This window comes from Dermacentor andersoni, chromosome 4 (assembly GCF_023375885.2).
Source record: "Dermacentor andersoni chromosome 4, qqDerAnde1_hic_scaffold, whole genome shotgun sequence".
NCBI lineage: Eukaryota > Metazoa > Arthropoda > Arachnida > Ixodida > Ixodidae > Dermacentor > Dermacentor andersoni.
Window position 1 is genome coordinate 17,235,353 of NC_092817.1, and position 15,846 is coordinate 17,251,198.

General features: G+C 47.9%; 1 protein-coding gene across 1 annotated transcript in view; it reads left to right on the forward strand.

Annotated features, from left to right (window-relative positions):
* LOC126535808 (uncharacterized) overlaps nt 1-15,846 on the forward strand; it is a 49,439-nt gene that overhangs the window by 33,163 nt on the left and 430 nt on the right. Inside the window, exons 6-10 of the mRNA XM_050182632.3 lie at nt 1,894-1,980; nt 3,887-4,106; nt 7,767-7,945; nt 10,899-11,077; nt 14,529-14,724. Coding sequence (XP_050038589.1) covers nt 1,894-1,980; nt 3,887-4,106; nt 7,767-7,945; nt 10,899-11,077; nt 14,529-14,535 — 672 coding nt within the window. The 3' untranslated portion in view covers nt 14,536-14,724. The remainder of the gene's footprint in view (nt 1-1,893; nt 1,981-3,886; nt 4,107-7,766; nt 7,946-10,898; nt 11,078-14,528; nt 14,725-15,846) is intronic.

Genomic DNA, 15,846 nt, shown 5'->3' on the forward strand with positions numbered 1-15,846 from the left:
AAGAATTCAATAAAAAAATCTTCCACAACTTTAGCATTTATTGTTTTTCATTCGCAACGTACACTCTGTAATGATGAATTAATCATTACTTTACGGCATTGCTCAAGATCGCTTTTCCCTCAGCTATATTTCATAAGCGTGGGTGAATGATAGCTGAGTCCTCGCAGACCGATATGTGGGTTTATATTATACGCACGTAGGAACAACTCGCGGTAAATGGAGTGCACGCAGCAACTGCTTCCAAAGGCGGCGTTTTTATCTTCGTCTTCCGGCCGCTGCGGTATATTTTGATTAGCTGCAAAACTCTCTACGGCACATACTGCGCTCTTGGCTAGATCGCCAAAGTTTGCCCCGCAATAAAGCTTCCGGCGAGCCAGCCGTAAATTGAGGCAATTTTTTTTTTCAGGCGTCCTAAACACACGCAGTTTCGAGATCGACGTTTTCCCAACGGAGCTGTAAGCGACGGTTTAAGAGAATTCTCACCACTTGCGCGAGGGTTTCTGAAGTGGCTGTGTTTTCTCGTAGAGTCAGGCCTGGGTTCCGTGTTGTAGGAGATGGAACCGGGAGCAGGCCCTGAAGCCCCTTTTGAATAAAGATGTTTGTACCACCGCCACCGTCGCCGCCGCCCAGGCAAGGACTGAGCTCGCGAATTACGGCTAGCGCGTGTGACTGCGTCGTGGTTCTGCCCGTTATTTCTCGTTTAACCCAAGGCGCAGCCCTGCAGGCACGACTAAAATCACGGATTCGTTTTAGATTGCAACTAAAGAAAGGGGGAAAATGAAAGAAAGCGGCACTTAAAACGTCGCTTGAAGTGTCTGTACTGGCAACCAGCTTCATATTTCTTCAGATTTAAGCTAGGAATCGTTTTACCCGCCATGATTGCTTAGTGGCTATGGTGTTGGGCTGCTAAGCAAGAGGTCGCGGGATTGAGTCTCGTCCAGGGCGGCCGCGTTTCGATGGAGGCGAAACGGGAAAATCCCCGTGTACTTAGATTTAGGCGCACGTTGAAGAACCCCAGGTGACCCGAATTATTCCAGACTCCCCCACTACGGCGTGCCTCATATTCGAATCCTGGTTTTGGAACGTAAAACCCGATCATATAATTTTAATTTTTAGGAAGTGTTTTGATTTTGCGTCTCAACTCACAATTTCAACAGCGGTGTGCTCGATCAATTGTGTCAGAAAATACAAAAAAAAGAACGAAAGAAAAGAAAAAAGATTTACTCGTCATCCCGACCCTGCGAAAGTGGATGGCCAGCGAAGCTGTTAGAAAACCATTAAGGTGCCGTCGATAGAGGTATTAAATGTTTTATTGTTCTGGCTAGTCTTAGCACGACACCGTTGTTGAGCATTACGATTTTGCACTCTTCGACGCTCATCGTATTAACGCTGCTCTTGGGGAGTCTTCCTGTGGTCTACCCATCGCGGTCTTGCAATGAACTGAATGAGCTACTAGGGCTGGTCTCCCCTTATTTATGAAGATTGGTTACGTCACTCGCTGATTTGTATGCTTCTGTTGCCCCTTTCCCACCGGAGCAGCTTATGCAACCGTTATCCTTGCCGGGAAACACAGGGGAGAAGGAACGTTCCTCGCGTTGTTCACAGGGGCCTTATCATTCTTCATGCGGTTTTGACACTTGTTTTGAGCTTTTCTTTATTGAAATGAATACTGAGCCGTGTGTTATATGCATGATGCCAAAGGAGATATGCACTCTATTTTTTTTCTTTCTTGCTGACGTCCATGAAAAATTCCGACCAACTAGAGGCTAACAGCATCACTGTAAAAGATTGGGATAAACATGTGAAAACTCGGATGCCTGAGCTGTCTTGAGTGATAACTTCGAGTATGTGCTCCTTCCCTTGGCAGTTTCCTTAGTGCAGTGTCTTTTGCAGATCTACGGCATAATGTGCGTGGTGTCCCAGTACCAAGTGTACTACGTCAGAGGCCACGTCACGGAGCAGATAAGTCGGCGGGCGCCAGTAAGTTGCATACGTTTTCAATATTATGCTATTTGCACCTTTGTATTCAATGCACGGGTGATAAAAGCTTTCGGGAGGTTCTGGGGCACCTGTCAAAGTTGCAGTATTGCAGTGTTCTGTATACTTCGGTTCGCCAGCTTCGTACAATACAGTGAAAGCGACGTGTCGTGTCAGCCAATCAGGGAAACGATTGCATATGCTCTTGCACACGACGTGACGTAGCGGTGACGTGGCGGGTAATATCCGGCGTGTGAAAAGCTGCGACCATGCAGTACCCTGCGGCGGTGCGTTAAACGTTGCATGTACGCTCTTCAAGGCCTAGTGAAATGCACATATTTTCTTTGAGGAACATATAATTTGCTGAAGATGCTTATACGGATTCTTTGAAAGTGTTCAGCAAGTGATAATATTTTTTGCATAATTTAAGCACACAACGTTTGCAGAAGATTATTGTGTATTCCAAGGAGTTATGTAAGAGTTGCAGCAACAAAATATATTTGCAAAGCTTAAGTGCTAAAACAAAGTGTTTGCAACTTAACTGGAATCAAAGCATGGAACTACATAATTGTGCGCAATTTTAGCGGCGCTGAAAAGTTCCCCGTAGCTTGCATATCACTAAAGATAGCTATAGTGAAGCATAGTAGATATTGAGAGAGAAATTATCTACTCAATATGTTGTTCTTAATGCCAAAGATGCTTCAGGAACGCTGCAGTGTTCGCCAATGACATCATTTGTCGAGCGCTCGATGGCTTCGAAATGTCTGCCTAAAAATGCGAGTCACGTAGTTTTATTCTGACGATAGAGTTTACCATAAAAATTACAAGGGGCAACTCTGACGCTGCGACCGCTCAGTTACCACAAGATTTGTGGGCCGTATATGCGAATTTGGCTAAATCTTCGTGCTTGTGGCTTTAGATATTCTTGTGTTGTTATTCATTGCACCTTACCCTTGTGACTTTCAGCGAGGTCGTATTTTCCTAAATGCATGGAGGCACATGTATAAGCATTGCGAACTGCCGCATCTATAACGCCATGTATTGTTAAAGAAGATCAATTTTTTCAAGCCGCGAAGTTGTGTAAAGTGATGTCAGGCAAATCCATGCCTGTTGTGCCACCCACCATTCTTTCGCTAGCCGAACAACCGCCACAGTTTCCCGCACACACTACAGCGGAGGAGCGACTCTAGTAATATTTGTGAGAAACTCTACAAGTCCGAGCACAGCCATATGTGAGGCATCTATGTGAGTCTTAATTTGAAACTTTTCCGCCTTTCCTTATTTTGGTCACTGCCATGCATTCTGACTTTTGTGCACTCACATCCTGACTAGACGGGCTTCTGCCGAGTGGTGTGTACACCTCTCCAAGGTGTTCATAATCTCACGGGAGCGTCGACTGACACGACAGCCGGCGCCCTGTCACGGAGCACAGCGACCACAGTAATGTAGCGGCCACAGGCGCATGCGTAAAGAGCTTACGGAGCTTCACCTATTAGGCTGTTCTGTTAAGCTCACCATAGCCCCTGCTTTCCACACGCTTCCGATGCAAGCAGAAACGCGCGCACGTGCTCCTGCGTGCACTAAGATTACAATAGGCCGCTGCAAACGATAGATGAGCTGATAAACAGCAGGGACTGTGCCTCGTTCCATGGGATCGCCTAGGATACAATGCTTGGACACCAGCACGCTCTGCGCACTTTCACCTACCCTCGTTACTTTCGCAGGTATACGCTCCAATGCACCGTTCTGGCCGACGTACCAGTCGACGCTCCCGTGAGTATGTTAAAATATTGGAGAACTGTATTCCATAATAAGGCGGCCAATAATATTCTCGGGCAATCCCACAGGTGTGATTTCGTACAATGTCGGCGCACATCAAGACGTGTCGTATGGCATGACTTGTTCGCAGCTGCCCTTGGTGACGACCCAGAATAGGGACGACGGCGCCGACCAAAGCGGTGGTCGGCCCGCCTTGGGCTGCATCAGTTCGTGGTACATGCGGTGGCTGTCTCCCAAGACAGTTTTGTCACGTAGTGCTGACACCGTACTGCCGTGCCGCGTCATCGTTCCCGCAGACACGTCCTTCTCTGCTGATGTAGCTGCAGCAGCAACGGCGCTTGCCGCCACAGGTATCCACCCGCTGTATGTATGCCGCACGCGCTCTTATATACATTATGCGCACGCGCTTAGTTAGGGGCAACATGTAACGTCAAGCTACGCGTTTAGGCGATATCAGCATCGAAGAAATTCAGGGAACTATCTTACATATATGCCATCTGTGAACGGCGAAGAGTGACCTTCCTCTTTTGCTTTACCCACCGCGGTTGCTCAGTGGATATGGTGTTGGGCTGCTAAGCACGAGGTCGCGCGATCGAATCCCGGCCACGGCGGCCGCATTTCGATGGGGGCGAAATGCGAAAACACCCATGTGCTTAGATTTAGGTGCACGTTAAAGAACCCCAGGTGGTCGAAATTTCCGGAGTCTTCCACTAGGGCGTGCCTCATAATCAGAAAGGGTTTTTGGCACGTGAAACCCCATAATCTTTAGTTTTTCAGTGAAATTAACTACAGAAATAAAGGTGAGGGAAAAGTTTGTATCATCGGAAGGTATAGCAGTCTTACGCCAATTAAATAACAAATATGGGTGAGCGTTCAATAAAATATACAGCACATAATTTACTTTAAAAGACAGGAAGGGATGGAGAAAAACAAAAGACAGGAAGGGATGGAGAAAAACAATATAGCAACATGGATGAAGCCTGGTTGTACAACTTAGCCCTCACCATGGCCAAACAGAGGACAAGGCCTTCCAGGAGCTGGGGTCGCCAGTAATAAGGCGAATCCGCAGCTTTACTGAACAGAGGTCTTGACACCATGACTGCACCTATTGAACTATCGCAATCGTCCTTCGCCGAGACATGGGCCTATAACTCCGAAGATCAATCAATTAATTGCTTTTTATTAGGTAACTTTTTAATTATTGCTCGAATCGCAAACATGCCAGTTATAAAGTTGTAGGGTACCTTAAATAACCTCCAAATCAAGCATTAATTTCGTGAAGTGTGCCTAGTTGTATTTTCCAAGAAAAAACAAAAGCCCGCGAAATACACGGAACATGAAATAGATGCGCGCTCGCGCACCACTACAAAGCGCCTTCAAGCAACCTTTGAAAGATGCATTTCAAAGGCTGCATTCGTTTACCGACGCATCGTATAAGGCTTCGTCATGTAGGATGGCTCGAGAGGTTGCGCGACCTAACTAGCGTGATGCGATAAGCGTTAGCATCTGCGGACGCAAGAATCTTGAGCTCGATCATGAGGCACTCGGGATAGCTTTAACCTTTGCGTATCATGAAACAAAGCTACAAAAGAAATTCAACCAACGTTAAGAAAACCAGTGCGCGAAAGAGGAAGAAAAAATAAGAAAGGCAGCTCTCGGAAGAACAGAAAAGAGCTACTCAGTAGTTCAATAAAAAATAAGCAAAAAACACGTAAGGCCTCTCAGTCGCCCACTAAGAAACATCCAAAGGTGCAACTGGTTTAGCCATTTACCCTTTCTGCCTATTGAACTCCGGAAAAGAGGCAACACAAAGGAGTTTTTTTTTTACCTATTTCTATCTTTGTCGCAAAGCTTTCTTTACGTAAGGATAGGGTGACACCATGAAGGTGCGTTAAACAGTCACGTTTTAAACCAGTTTTGAGTGGTTATTTTCCACTGCCACTTATAGCACGTGCTCAAACAAGTCACCATCATAAGCAATACAGCACTTGCTTCTTTCCAACCCTTGTGCTGTTGCAGCTTTGACCAACGACATTGGAATCTCGCGGCAGACTGCTTAATTTTGTGTTTAAGGCGTCCGGTGTGGTAGTTTCGCTGCTATACAAGCCATCTTTCGCGTAGTCCCACAAGAAGTCCAGCGGTGTCATGCTTGGTGACCTTTCAGGCCAAGCTACAGGTTCGTGCCGGCTAATCCACTGTCCAGGAATAAGCTTGTCGAGCCACGCTCGAGACTGACTACTACAATGTGCAGGAGCATCATCGTGTTGAAACCAGCTGCTCCGAAGGTGCGCAAGTGGAACGTTGCAACTGACGTCGTTCACGGGGCCCTTGGGGATGTCGTTGACGTGGCGTTGCGTCGTTAGTCTGTTGTCAAAAAAGATATGTCCGATGACACTGCCATCAAAATACCGTACCACACATTAAACGACCACTGGTATTGGTGTCGTGTTTGTGCCAGCCAGCGGGGACTCCTATCACTCCAGTAGTGCGCGTTGTGAAGAATAAATTTTGCGTTTCTGGAGAAATTAGCCTCATCCGTCCCAATCACGCGAGTGGGAAAGTCCGGTTCTTCTTCACATTTCGTGAAAATCGAATTGGGAAAGTTAAGTCTGTTTTCGAAATTTCGGTCTTCAAGTTTTTGATGAAGATGTACATGGTACAGGTGCATAGGACCTTTCTTTAAAAAAAAATCCTCCACACTGATGACCTTGAGGGTCCGGCCTCCGCACTGGCGTCGCGCACACTACCGCGAGGGTTAACATCAAAGAATGCCAAAACATCCGTTTTCTTATGAAGCTACCCGTCTCGCAAAGGACTTCGTACGTTCGAAGTATTCTTGACGCACTAGGGCTTCCTCCACAGTGCCACATCTGGAATAGCTTGACTGCCTTCCTCTTGTCGCCGTGCGCCGCCGTCTGAGCCAGGATCATTTTAACCTTCTGATCATTCGGGAAGGGCATGGATGTCTTCTTGAAGAGCAGGTCACTGGCGTGGTACCATTGAGATCTCCCGTTATTATCTACGCACTGACACGACAAGCAAAAATGATTTACGTAATCGGCAACAGTATATGCTGGCCGTAAAGATCTGCCAAAATGCATTAGATGGACATAGCCTGCGCAAGGTTTGTTTCTGTTGCTAAAGGGAACGAAAGGAACACAAGTTCCGGGCGCGCCTATCTACAGAACAAAATGAGTGCGCAAAATTACAGTCCCAAATGTGTCGTCACGGTTTCCCGGCTTTGAAATCCGTCCACCCCCCCTCCGGATCCCCTACGTTTATCAATGCGTCAGCGGCGTGTTCTCATGATACCGTGACCATCACATAGCGTCAAGCCCTGTATCGGGCTGCCGTCGCTATTAAAGGCGCGTATCCGTGGCTATTCGCTTGGGAGCGCTTGAGTAGCGGCTCGCGAGCACGTATCTATTTCGTATTTTGGATGTGTCGCGCGCTTTTGTTTTTTCTCGGAAAAACCAACGAGGCAAAGTTGAGCACAAGACAAATGCTTGATTCGGATGTTATTTGAGATGATTTACAACTTTGTAATTGATATGTTTGCGATTCAAGCAATACTTAAAGAGTTAACTAATTAAAAGTAACTAATTTAATAATACGTCGTGATGAGAAAGTACTGGCTGTAGGTACACACGACTACGGCTACTATGCAGTCGGTACGATTTCCCTAGAACTCTCGGGCTTTTTAAAAATATTGGTCCAAGTTAACTGGGACACCCGGTATACGCTCGTGTCATGCTAACGACTGCTTTGTTCTGCGTTCAATATAGGCTTCCGCACTGCCCTTCAAACACCAATCAGTACCAACTTGCCCAGTTTACTGTTCACCCCAGTACATTCCGCGTTTGGTCGCCACTGAAAACCGGCAACAGTAGCCAATAGCAAACATTAGTCAGTGGTCAATACTTCCCGCGCTACCGTTAGCCATGTACGACTGCGCCATTGATCACGCAGGGCCTGTTCACTTAGCTGCTATATTCTGCTTTGTTTTTTAGGCAGGGACGCTGACGAAGCAACTCGGAACGGAAGATCAAACGTCCTAGCCCTCGAGTATCCCCTTGCCAGAGGCCGTGACGCCGATGAGTTGTCCACAGGCCGGCAACTTTTCACGGAAGAGACGTCCCTAGTGCCCTACATCGAACAGAGCGTAGTGCCACCTCCAAGTTGCGAAGGGGTGAGTTAAATTTAAAGAAACGTTAGCGATTCATATTGCACAACAGATCGACCTGGTCATTTTGGTCATTTCATTTCTCTTTTCCCACATATGGTATGTGCTGCTGTGCTCATATCTACTAATCCTTTGTCCATCTTTTCCCCTGACTATGTGCAAAGTGACAAACCGAATACTCCTTTTTGTTAACGTTCCCATCTTTTGCTCTTCCTCCATTCCTCTCCTCTCTGTCCAATGTCACATTTCAGTTTAGAGCAGTGAAGAAGAGAAGCAAACAGCACTGCGTGCTGTCATCGGCATGGGGCGCGAGCTGTTTGTGCTGAGACTGTTGTTCTGCTGGCTTTAGAGCGCAGCTCCTAGGCGCCCATTTCTGCGGCGAGCGTCGGCGTTGTCCCTTCTAACCGATCGAACGAACACAGCGAAATATGAGAGCGAACGAAGAGCGTAGCGGGTGATGAAAAAAGCAGCGAGAGCGAAGGGAGCGCGAGGACGAAAGCGGAGAAGAAGGGTGCAGCGGAAGCATGAGGCGGAAAGCGGCGGAGGAGGGCGTGGCGAAAGGGTGAGAAGAAAAGAGCAGGGGTGCGATCGGAGATGGTTGTTCGGCGCGTTCGTTCGGTTACCGGCGCGCGCGATTGGCCTACTCCGCGCCGACGTCGCCAGCCTCGGGGCGCGGCCAAGTTTTTGGTGACGTCAAAATGACGACACGCTCCTGTCAATCATCCTCCCACCGAGCATTTCGTCTGCTAGGCGCCTAACCCGACGGGAGCTGGGAAGTTTGGAGCGATCATACGGCTTCGCATGGCGCGTCTGGTGGATTGGATTGGATCCAACAGGCGGCGGCGGTATGGCACGTTTGAATCCAATCTATAGTTTGATTCGAGAAAATGGCGCTTCCGTTGGGAACTTAGGTTGTTGCGCTGGCGTTTCTAGAGGAAGGAGGAGAGCGGGTGGCGGTGCGAAACGCGTTTGAAGAAATGGCGGGAAGTGAATTCCGGCGTCGTTTTTGTTTCTCGAAACAAATAATTCGTTGTTTGTACAGAGAAATCGACCCCATCATCCGTGCCAGTGAGTCACTGGAATGTCGTCGCTGCCTCTTGAAAAGTGCGCCACTCTTCCCGTCTTTTTTTTTTCTTTTTTCTTCTCGCTGTTCGCGACACCATCTAGGGACGACGCAAAGGAACTATAAGATATAAATTGCAGTAGTCACGCGTACTATTTGAAAACGTATTTGGGCTGGAGAAGAAAAAATACGTTCTTTTAGATAAAGATTTCATTCATCTGGAAGACGAGAAACATTTCGTTTTGTAGTATACTGTCTGCAAGCAGACGACAAACGACGGAAGTAAACTTCCGGGGAGGTCACCGCTTCCTGATTGGCTGCTCTCCCCGCCCCGCTGTCAGAAATTTTGCATACTGCAACTTTGTGACGTTGCAGCAACTGAACAGAACGCGTATCGAACAAAATATCTCCGATCGCGCCCCAGTACCACGCAAGACGCGCTGCGGCGACGATCGCTACGAAATGAAGCCATAGTAGTGCGCGTCCTCTGGGAGGTCTGCGGCGGTGGCTGCTGTGAATCGCGCCCAAGCGTCACCCACGCGCTGGTTTCTCGCGATCTCCCGATTAGCGAGGCAGTCGCACCACACTTCGTGCCGCACGAGACACTGTCCGCGCCAGCCAATATATCGCGAAATGAAAACAAGTATAGAGCTGCGCTGAAATTTCGCATTAGGGAGCATCGTAATCGTAGGTGAATTTCTTTTTCGCCAGCCGCTTCAGACCAATGAACAAATTGCCTTAGCGTCAGCAACATTTTTTTCAGTGTAAGTGTGCCAGAGCTGCCAAATTTTGGCGAAAGCCACCACTTAGTCTGTGTAAAGTAGCTCACTTAAGCCGTCGCGCAGTGATGGTGAGGAGATACCGGGGCCGGTGCCGCCTCAAAGTGGAAATGGATTCTTATCGTGCTCTTTAGGCCATTGCGACTCCCAGTCTTGGCCAGCCTGCACCTGCTGTTTTACAGCACTGTAGTTGCAAGAGTTCCGCCAACTTTATTTATGCATCTATTGCAGGTATCATCATGCTGCCTTGTGGGAAGAAGACGCACGCACATGCACAAAAAAGAAAGCAGTTAGTTGCGCCTAAAAATGAACCCTCCGAGTCCAGAGAAGTGCGAGCTGTCCTGCTGCTTTCGTTCTTTCGTTTGCACTCTACTTATAGTGCTGCCTTCGCCGTCGTGCCTTCGTCATTGTACAGTCATCATCTTCGTCGTCGTGCTACTCCAGTTTCGGAAGATACAACGTTCCTTTGGGTGGCTTTCGTATATACATTTTTCTTTCTCATTGACAGGAAAGACAACACTTCCCATGTGAAACTAACTTGCATGTATTCGGGTTTGCTACTTATCATTGGGAATCACTGCGCAGGTACGATTTGTCGCCGCAAGCTTCACCTCAAAGGAGCAATATGTTGTGCTTGGAATTCAGTTGAATTCATTTCAGTTTAGGTTATTCAACATAATCGTGATGATGCCCAGAGAACAGAAAAAGAAAAGCCCTTTTGATGAATGGCTTGAAGAAGCCCGAAAAAGAAAACAAGTATAGGTACGAGCTCGGAGCAGCAGAACTGTAACTGAGGCCTCTATTCAATAATCGTGCGCCATACGGTGCGCCAATATCTGACAGGACGGTTCGTAACCATTTCTTGAGAGCGCAATGAAAATATATTGAATATCAAAGCAATTTATCCAGTAAGTGATAGCGAGTTATTTTAATGCCACAGAGATCACAGATGAGCATTTTACATTTTTGGCTTTATTAGAGCGCACTGCACCATTACAGCGCCTGTCTTATCGCGCTATTTAACCATGCCTTGTTACTAACATGAAAACGACAAGCCGTTATTTCGTAGCATTGGCAAGTGCGCTAGAGCTCTACAGGGACTCAAAACTGTACGCAGCTGGAAGACTTGAGCGTCGAACTGGAGCTCCAGCGCGAAGCAGTGAGCGCCATCAAAGGACTACGAGACCACGACGGTGGACGGCTGTCCGTCGGTTCGGTACCCGATAGCCAGCCCTTGCTCGATGCCAGGGATAGCCTTGGAATCTGCTACCACAGGGACGGCCCTGTGTGTGACAGGCGAGTGGTCGTTGCCGTACTCTTTCATGATGCTTAGGTGCCCAGTCTCGAGCCACGTAGAATCGCCCACAAAATTTTGCGGGGCGTGTGACTTCGGGGCTGCGCTCCGCGGAGCAACATTGCAGCTGCCGCGGCTTCGCAGGTGCAGTGACACCCCCAGGCATCACAGCACCGGCGCAGATTTGCTTTGATGCGCGGCCGCGGCAGCTGCAATGGCGCGGCCGCAAGGTCGCGTGCACCGCAACATATTGTGGGTGATGATATAGTTAAACTTCGATTTATAGAAGTTGATGGAACCACAGATTTATTGATGCGAAAGCATGAAATGGCCAATTGAGCGAGAAAGCCAGCGTCTGTACAGCCTGGACAAGCGAAAAATGGCACTTAAATTCCCATTGGCTGTGACACCACATCACGAGCGCGCCGCGACAGAGCAGAGCGGGCGAAAGGGAGCACCTGCTGGCCCGATAACGCGCCAGGTGTTGCGTGCGGGGACAGAGCATCGCCGCGACGCCACTTCACTCTCGGAAAACTGCGCTATCCGCGCGTTCCTTCTCCGCGCAAGCTCTCGCCTGCGTTCTAACCAAGACCCCCTAGATAGTTTGTTGGTTCTAACTGCCCCTCGGAAAGGCCAACTAAAAGCTCGCCAAGCTGGCCAAGCGTCTCAACGCGCTCGCTTGCCAACGAGGCAGTCATAACTCGAAGGGCCTCTCAGGGGCGTTCAATTGGACATTAATGCTTTCGCACTCATAACTCCTAAGACGTGCTTAAGCGTACTCAGATTTTTTTCTTTTTTGTGGTTAAAAGGGGGAGGGAGGGGTAGTTCACGTCCTGCACCTTGGCCTTAAGCGGCGCTGGCTACTGTTCCCAGTGTTTATCCAGATCACAAATACGCGAGAATGTGGCCGGAGGGGTGGCTCCAACAATGGGAGCGGCAGACCTTAACAGGGGGCCCTATAACGTGAAAATATTCCAATATTTTTTAATTCCAATCTCTTGACGTCAAACATACGCAACCGCCAACACAAGCATCGGGCAGTGGCTCGCAGCGTTGTTTTAACAAGCCAATTAAACGCTCTCCTCGTTTTTAGGAGGCTACTTTTGTTTTCTTTCGAGGCGAATAGCCTGGCCTTACTTGGAAGGTTTTTCTTATCTAATTCGCTGATTAGAGGCGATAAGCATGCAGAAGTGAAGAGAGTATCGGTGGAGTCGGGCTTGCACAGTGAAAGCAGATAACCTGATGAGGAGGGCGGTGCCAGCGCGTGGCTCGCTTCTGTTTGCTTAGCTTTTGGTGTCTGGTAGAAAATCGCGGCGGCGTGCAACGAAGGGTAAAAATGCAGCTTAAACGGATCCTCCGAGTAGCCAGTGCCAGGGCGATCGGCGGGTAACCACCTTCTATTCATTTCGGAACAGGCGAGTATTCGGCTATTCCGAAAAAAAGAAACAGTTTTGTTCGGCATATTAATGCATCTTTAATGCGTACACGTCACCATGACGAGATGAGTTTTCGCGGTTTTGTCACGTCGCGTGACAAACAGGTGAAGTCGGCGCAGCCCGAACACTTTTGACCAACTGCGGAGGGCTGTTGGGGAAGAAGGATGAGAATCAGAAATAAATGTTTCTTTTGTCCGGTCTAATTGTGCGTAGTCAGTATGCACACACCCTGTCAGATGAGAAGCTTTCGCAGTTTTTCTGACGTCGCGTAACAGACAAGCGAAGAGGGGGGGGGGGGGGGCGAAAAAAAAATGTTGGCCAGTCGTGGAGGGCTGATGGCATAATTGGAACAGAAAAATTTGGAATAACTTTACGTTATAGCTCCCCAGGTCAACATTATCTAAACTGAAACCATGGATATTTATATTTGTTGCATATTCCACTGATATTTCCCCTACAAACTTGGCCAAATCAAACGAGACGTTGAGTTCACTTCGTTGCTTCGAGGTTGTCATCGCACTGGGCTCTATGAAAATTTTTCAGGGAATCAAAACTTCTCATTAAATCGCGAAATTTCGTAAACATTTGTATCGTTAAATCGCGGTTCGGTTTAGATTTTTCATGGTATGTACGTGGTGCAATGGAGAGCGGTAGTTACGTTGCCCTAGCAAGCTCCACGTGTTCTTTTTTATATATAAAAAGCGAGATGCCATGATACACGCGATCCGCTTTCGGAGCTGTTCTGTGTGCTGTGCTTCGAATGTTGTTGTGTCCGGTTTGTCCGACGAGAGGCGTGTCGCGTGGCACGCCTTGTAGGACAAGGTACTTGTAGCAAGACACTTGTGTGGCACACCAGGGATAGCGTGGGTCGATTAAGTTCAAATTCGTGTGGTCATACAAATGGAAAATTTCGGCATCTTGCAAGGCTCCGTTCGATGACAGCAAAGCAAGTGCTCAATGAGAAGACGTCACGTTGCATGTATAGCTATATTTAGACACCCGGCAGCAGTCGTCTGCCGGCGAAAACGACAAGACGGCTCCTGACGGAGGATAACGCTAGTTCATGCCTGCTTTACTTCATGGAAGCTGTTAACTTTGAAGTGCTGGCCCCTTTTATTTAAAAAAAAATGATATTGCAGGACCTCCGTTCACCGCTTACCGCGTTTAAGTCCGTATCTTTGCTTGAAAGTCGCTATAGGCAAATCTTGAGCAGATGACCAGAGCGCGAATCATTGGCAAATATTTAGGAAAAGGCCTCACGTGGTTTCTCATTTCTGACGGAATATTGTCGGTATTGCCATATGCTGAATAGGACGCTGGAACAAAGTGCAACTGTTGTCAAAGCTCTTTTTGATAATTTTGAAGCCACCGGGCGCGCGTTGCAGCTGACAGCCAGGACGTCTATATGGAAGGCATCCGCATTGCCCAAAAGCTCTTGAGAGGGAGGCGAACCCTTGCTCTTCGTTCAATAGAACTGCACGATGCACCCATAGACCGAGCAATACTTGCAATCTCAGTGGCTTCGGTTGTTTCGGCAAAGGCTGTGCTTGAATGTATCGAAGGAGAAAGAAACATGGAGGATCAGTTGCGCTATAGTTAGCAGAGAGTGGCAATTCATAACGTAATTTTCATTGCGGCCTAAACCAAGGGCACGTGCGCGCTCCCTCGCTCGCAGCGGTCGACCTGGCCCACCTACTGGGGCGCCCACTTGGACACACATTGAGTGACTGTTTATATTTCATTGATTGTGACAGGCGGAGAAGCCTATATTGAATGAAGATTCTGCTGCTTAGTTACTTTTCGCTTTTGTTCTGATGGTCCGATTTATCAACTGTCCATCTACCCACCTGCTTGGTCTTTCGATAGACCGCTGTATATTGGAAACAAGTAAATTATGACTCGTAATTATACTTCAAAGCATGCGCAGTATTTACGAGAGGTAGCGCTGTCAGAATTTTGACATTTGTGCTACGAATTTAATGATCGATAATCGATTTCTTTGTCGAATATTTTCCAGGGCATAATGCTGGGCGTTTCTCTGCCGTCGTGCCGAGTGGAAAAGGAAGGACGCAAAGAGCCACGAGAATTTCGATAAGACCGCGGAGAACCTTCTCGGGACAGCTTGATGATCGGGGCTAACATCAAGGACAAAATAAGTGCTGCGCTATGTAGCTGGGACGGCAATTCCCTGAAAACATCTTCCACGAGGAAAAGTACGTTATCGAGAAAAGTATTACATGTCTGTTTGGTTCGAATGATGCTGCGCGCTTTTCTCCCCCCTCTATCATACGCGTCGAGTTCGACATTTTGAACTATACAGTGTTCATTTTACTTGTTTTGGTTACTGTGTTCATATCTGACACAGCTATAGCAGTTCGGCACGCGACTTAATTGGCGAGTCGCGCGTTGTCCTGTATACTTGCGTACAAATCAATGCTCGTTTTGTGCATTTATCCGGGTATGTAGGCTAAAATCCGGTAACTCATGTTAAGGGACACATTTTCGCATTTTTATAGTTACGCAGCGTTCTTTGCTGTAAACAAATGCAACAGACATGCGTGCTTCAACCTTTAAATTATATTTCATATAGGTTTGAAAGTAGCACCGTTGTCATCAAAATGTGTAGGCGCAATTACACTTAGTTCCAGCGCCAGGCGCCATATTATACACATGCTGTTTAGATGATATTTTGTGCGTCGCAGCCATGCGTTGTTGGATTCTGTATGTTTTACTCCAATTGATGGAAACTTCGGCCTGACATAACGCTAGCCCTCATCTGGGCCGGTATTTTGTAGCGATGCCTTTTCCGATTCTATGCTCTTTCAGGCTTTTCGCGCTTGGCTAGTGGTCAGAGCGACGGTCTGCCCACATTATCAACGGGATAAGGCGGCCGTGTGTGGTGGATGATAAGAATAGCATAGAATAAGGCATAAGTCATCGCTACAAAATAGCGGCCCTGTACCCTGTTTAGGGCATATTTTTATTTTTTATGGTAGAGAGTGCCGGTTACCTATGAGAGTGTGCACCCTAAGGCGACTTGGCTGCATCAGGTTCCACGAGCTTCGCTCGCCAGGAATAGAAAGCAGTACGAGCGGGCATCGCTCATCATTATTACCTATAGGTTTACCGCAGAATGAAAACTTGACAACAAACGAAGTTATGTCTACACGTATGGCGCACGTCCGCGATGCCGATAACTGTCCGCCGATCAACCTTGTCTCCCGCCGCGAGGCACACGAGCCATGCATGCGTGCTCGCGACACTGTCCACAAGCATTCTCCCCTCCGGTCGGTTTCTGCCGCCGGCCTTTTGAACAGCTGGGCATGCTTGCTTCG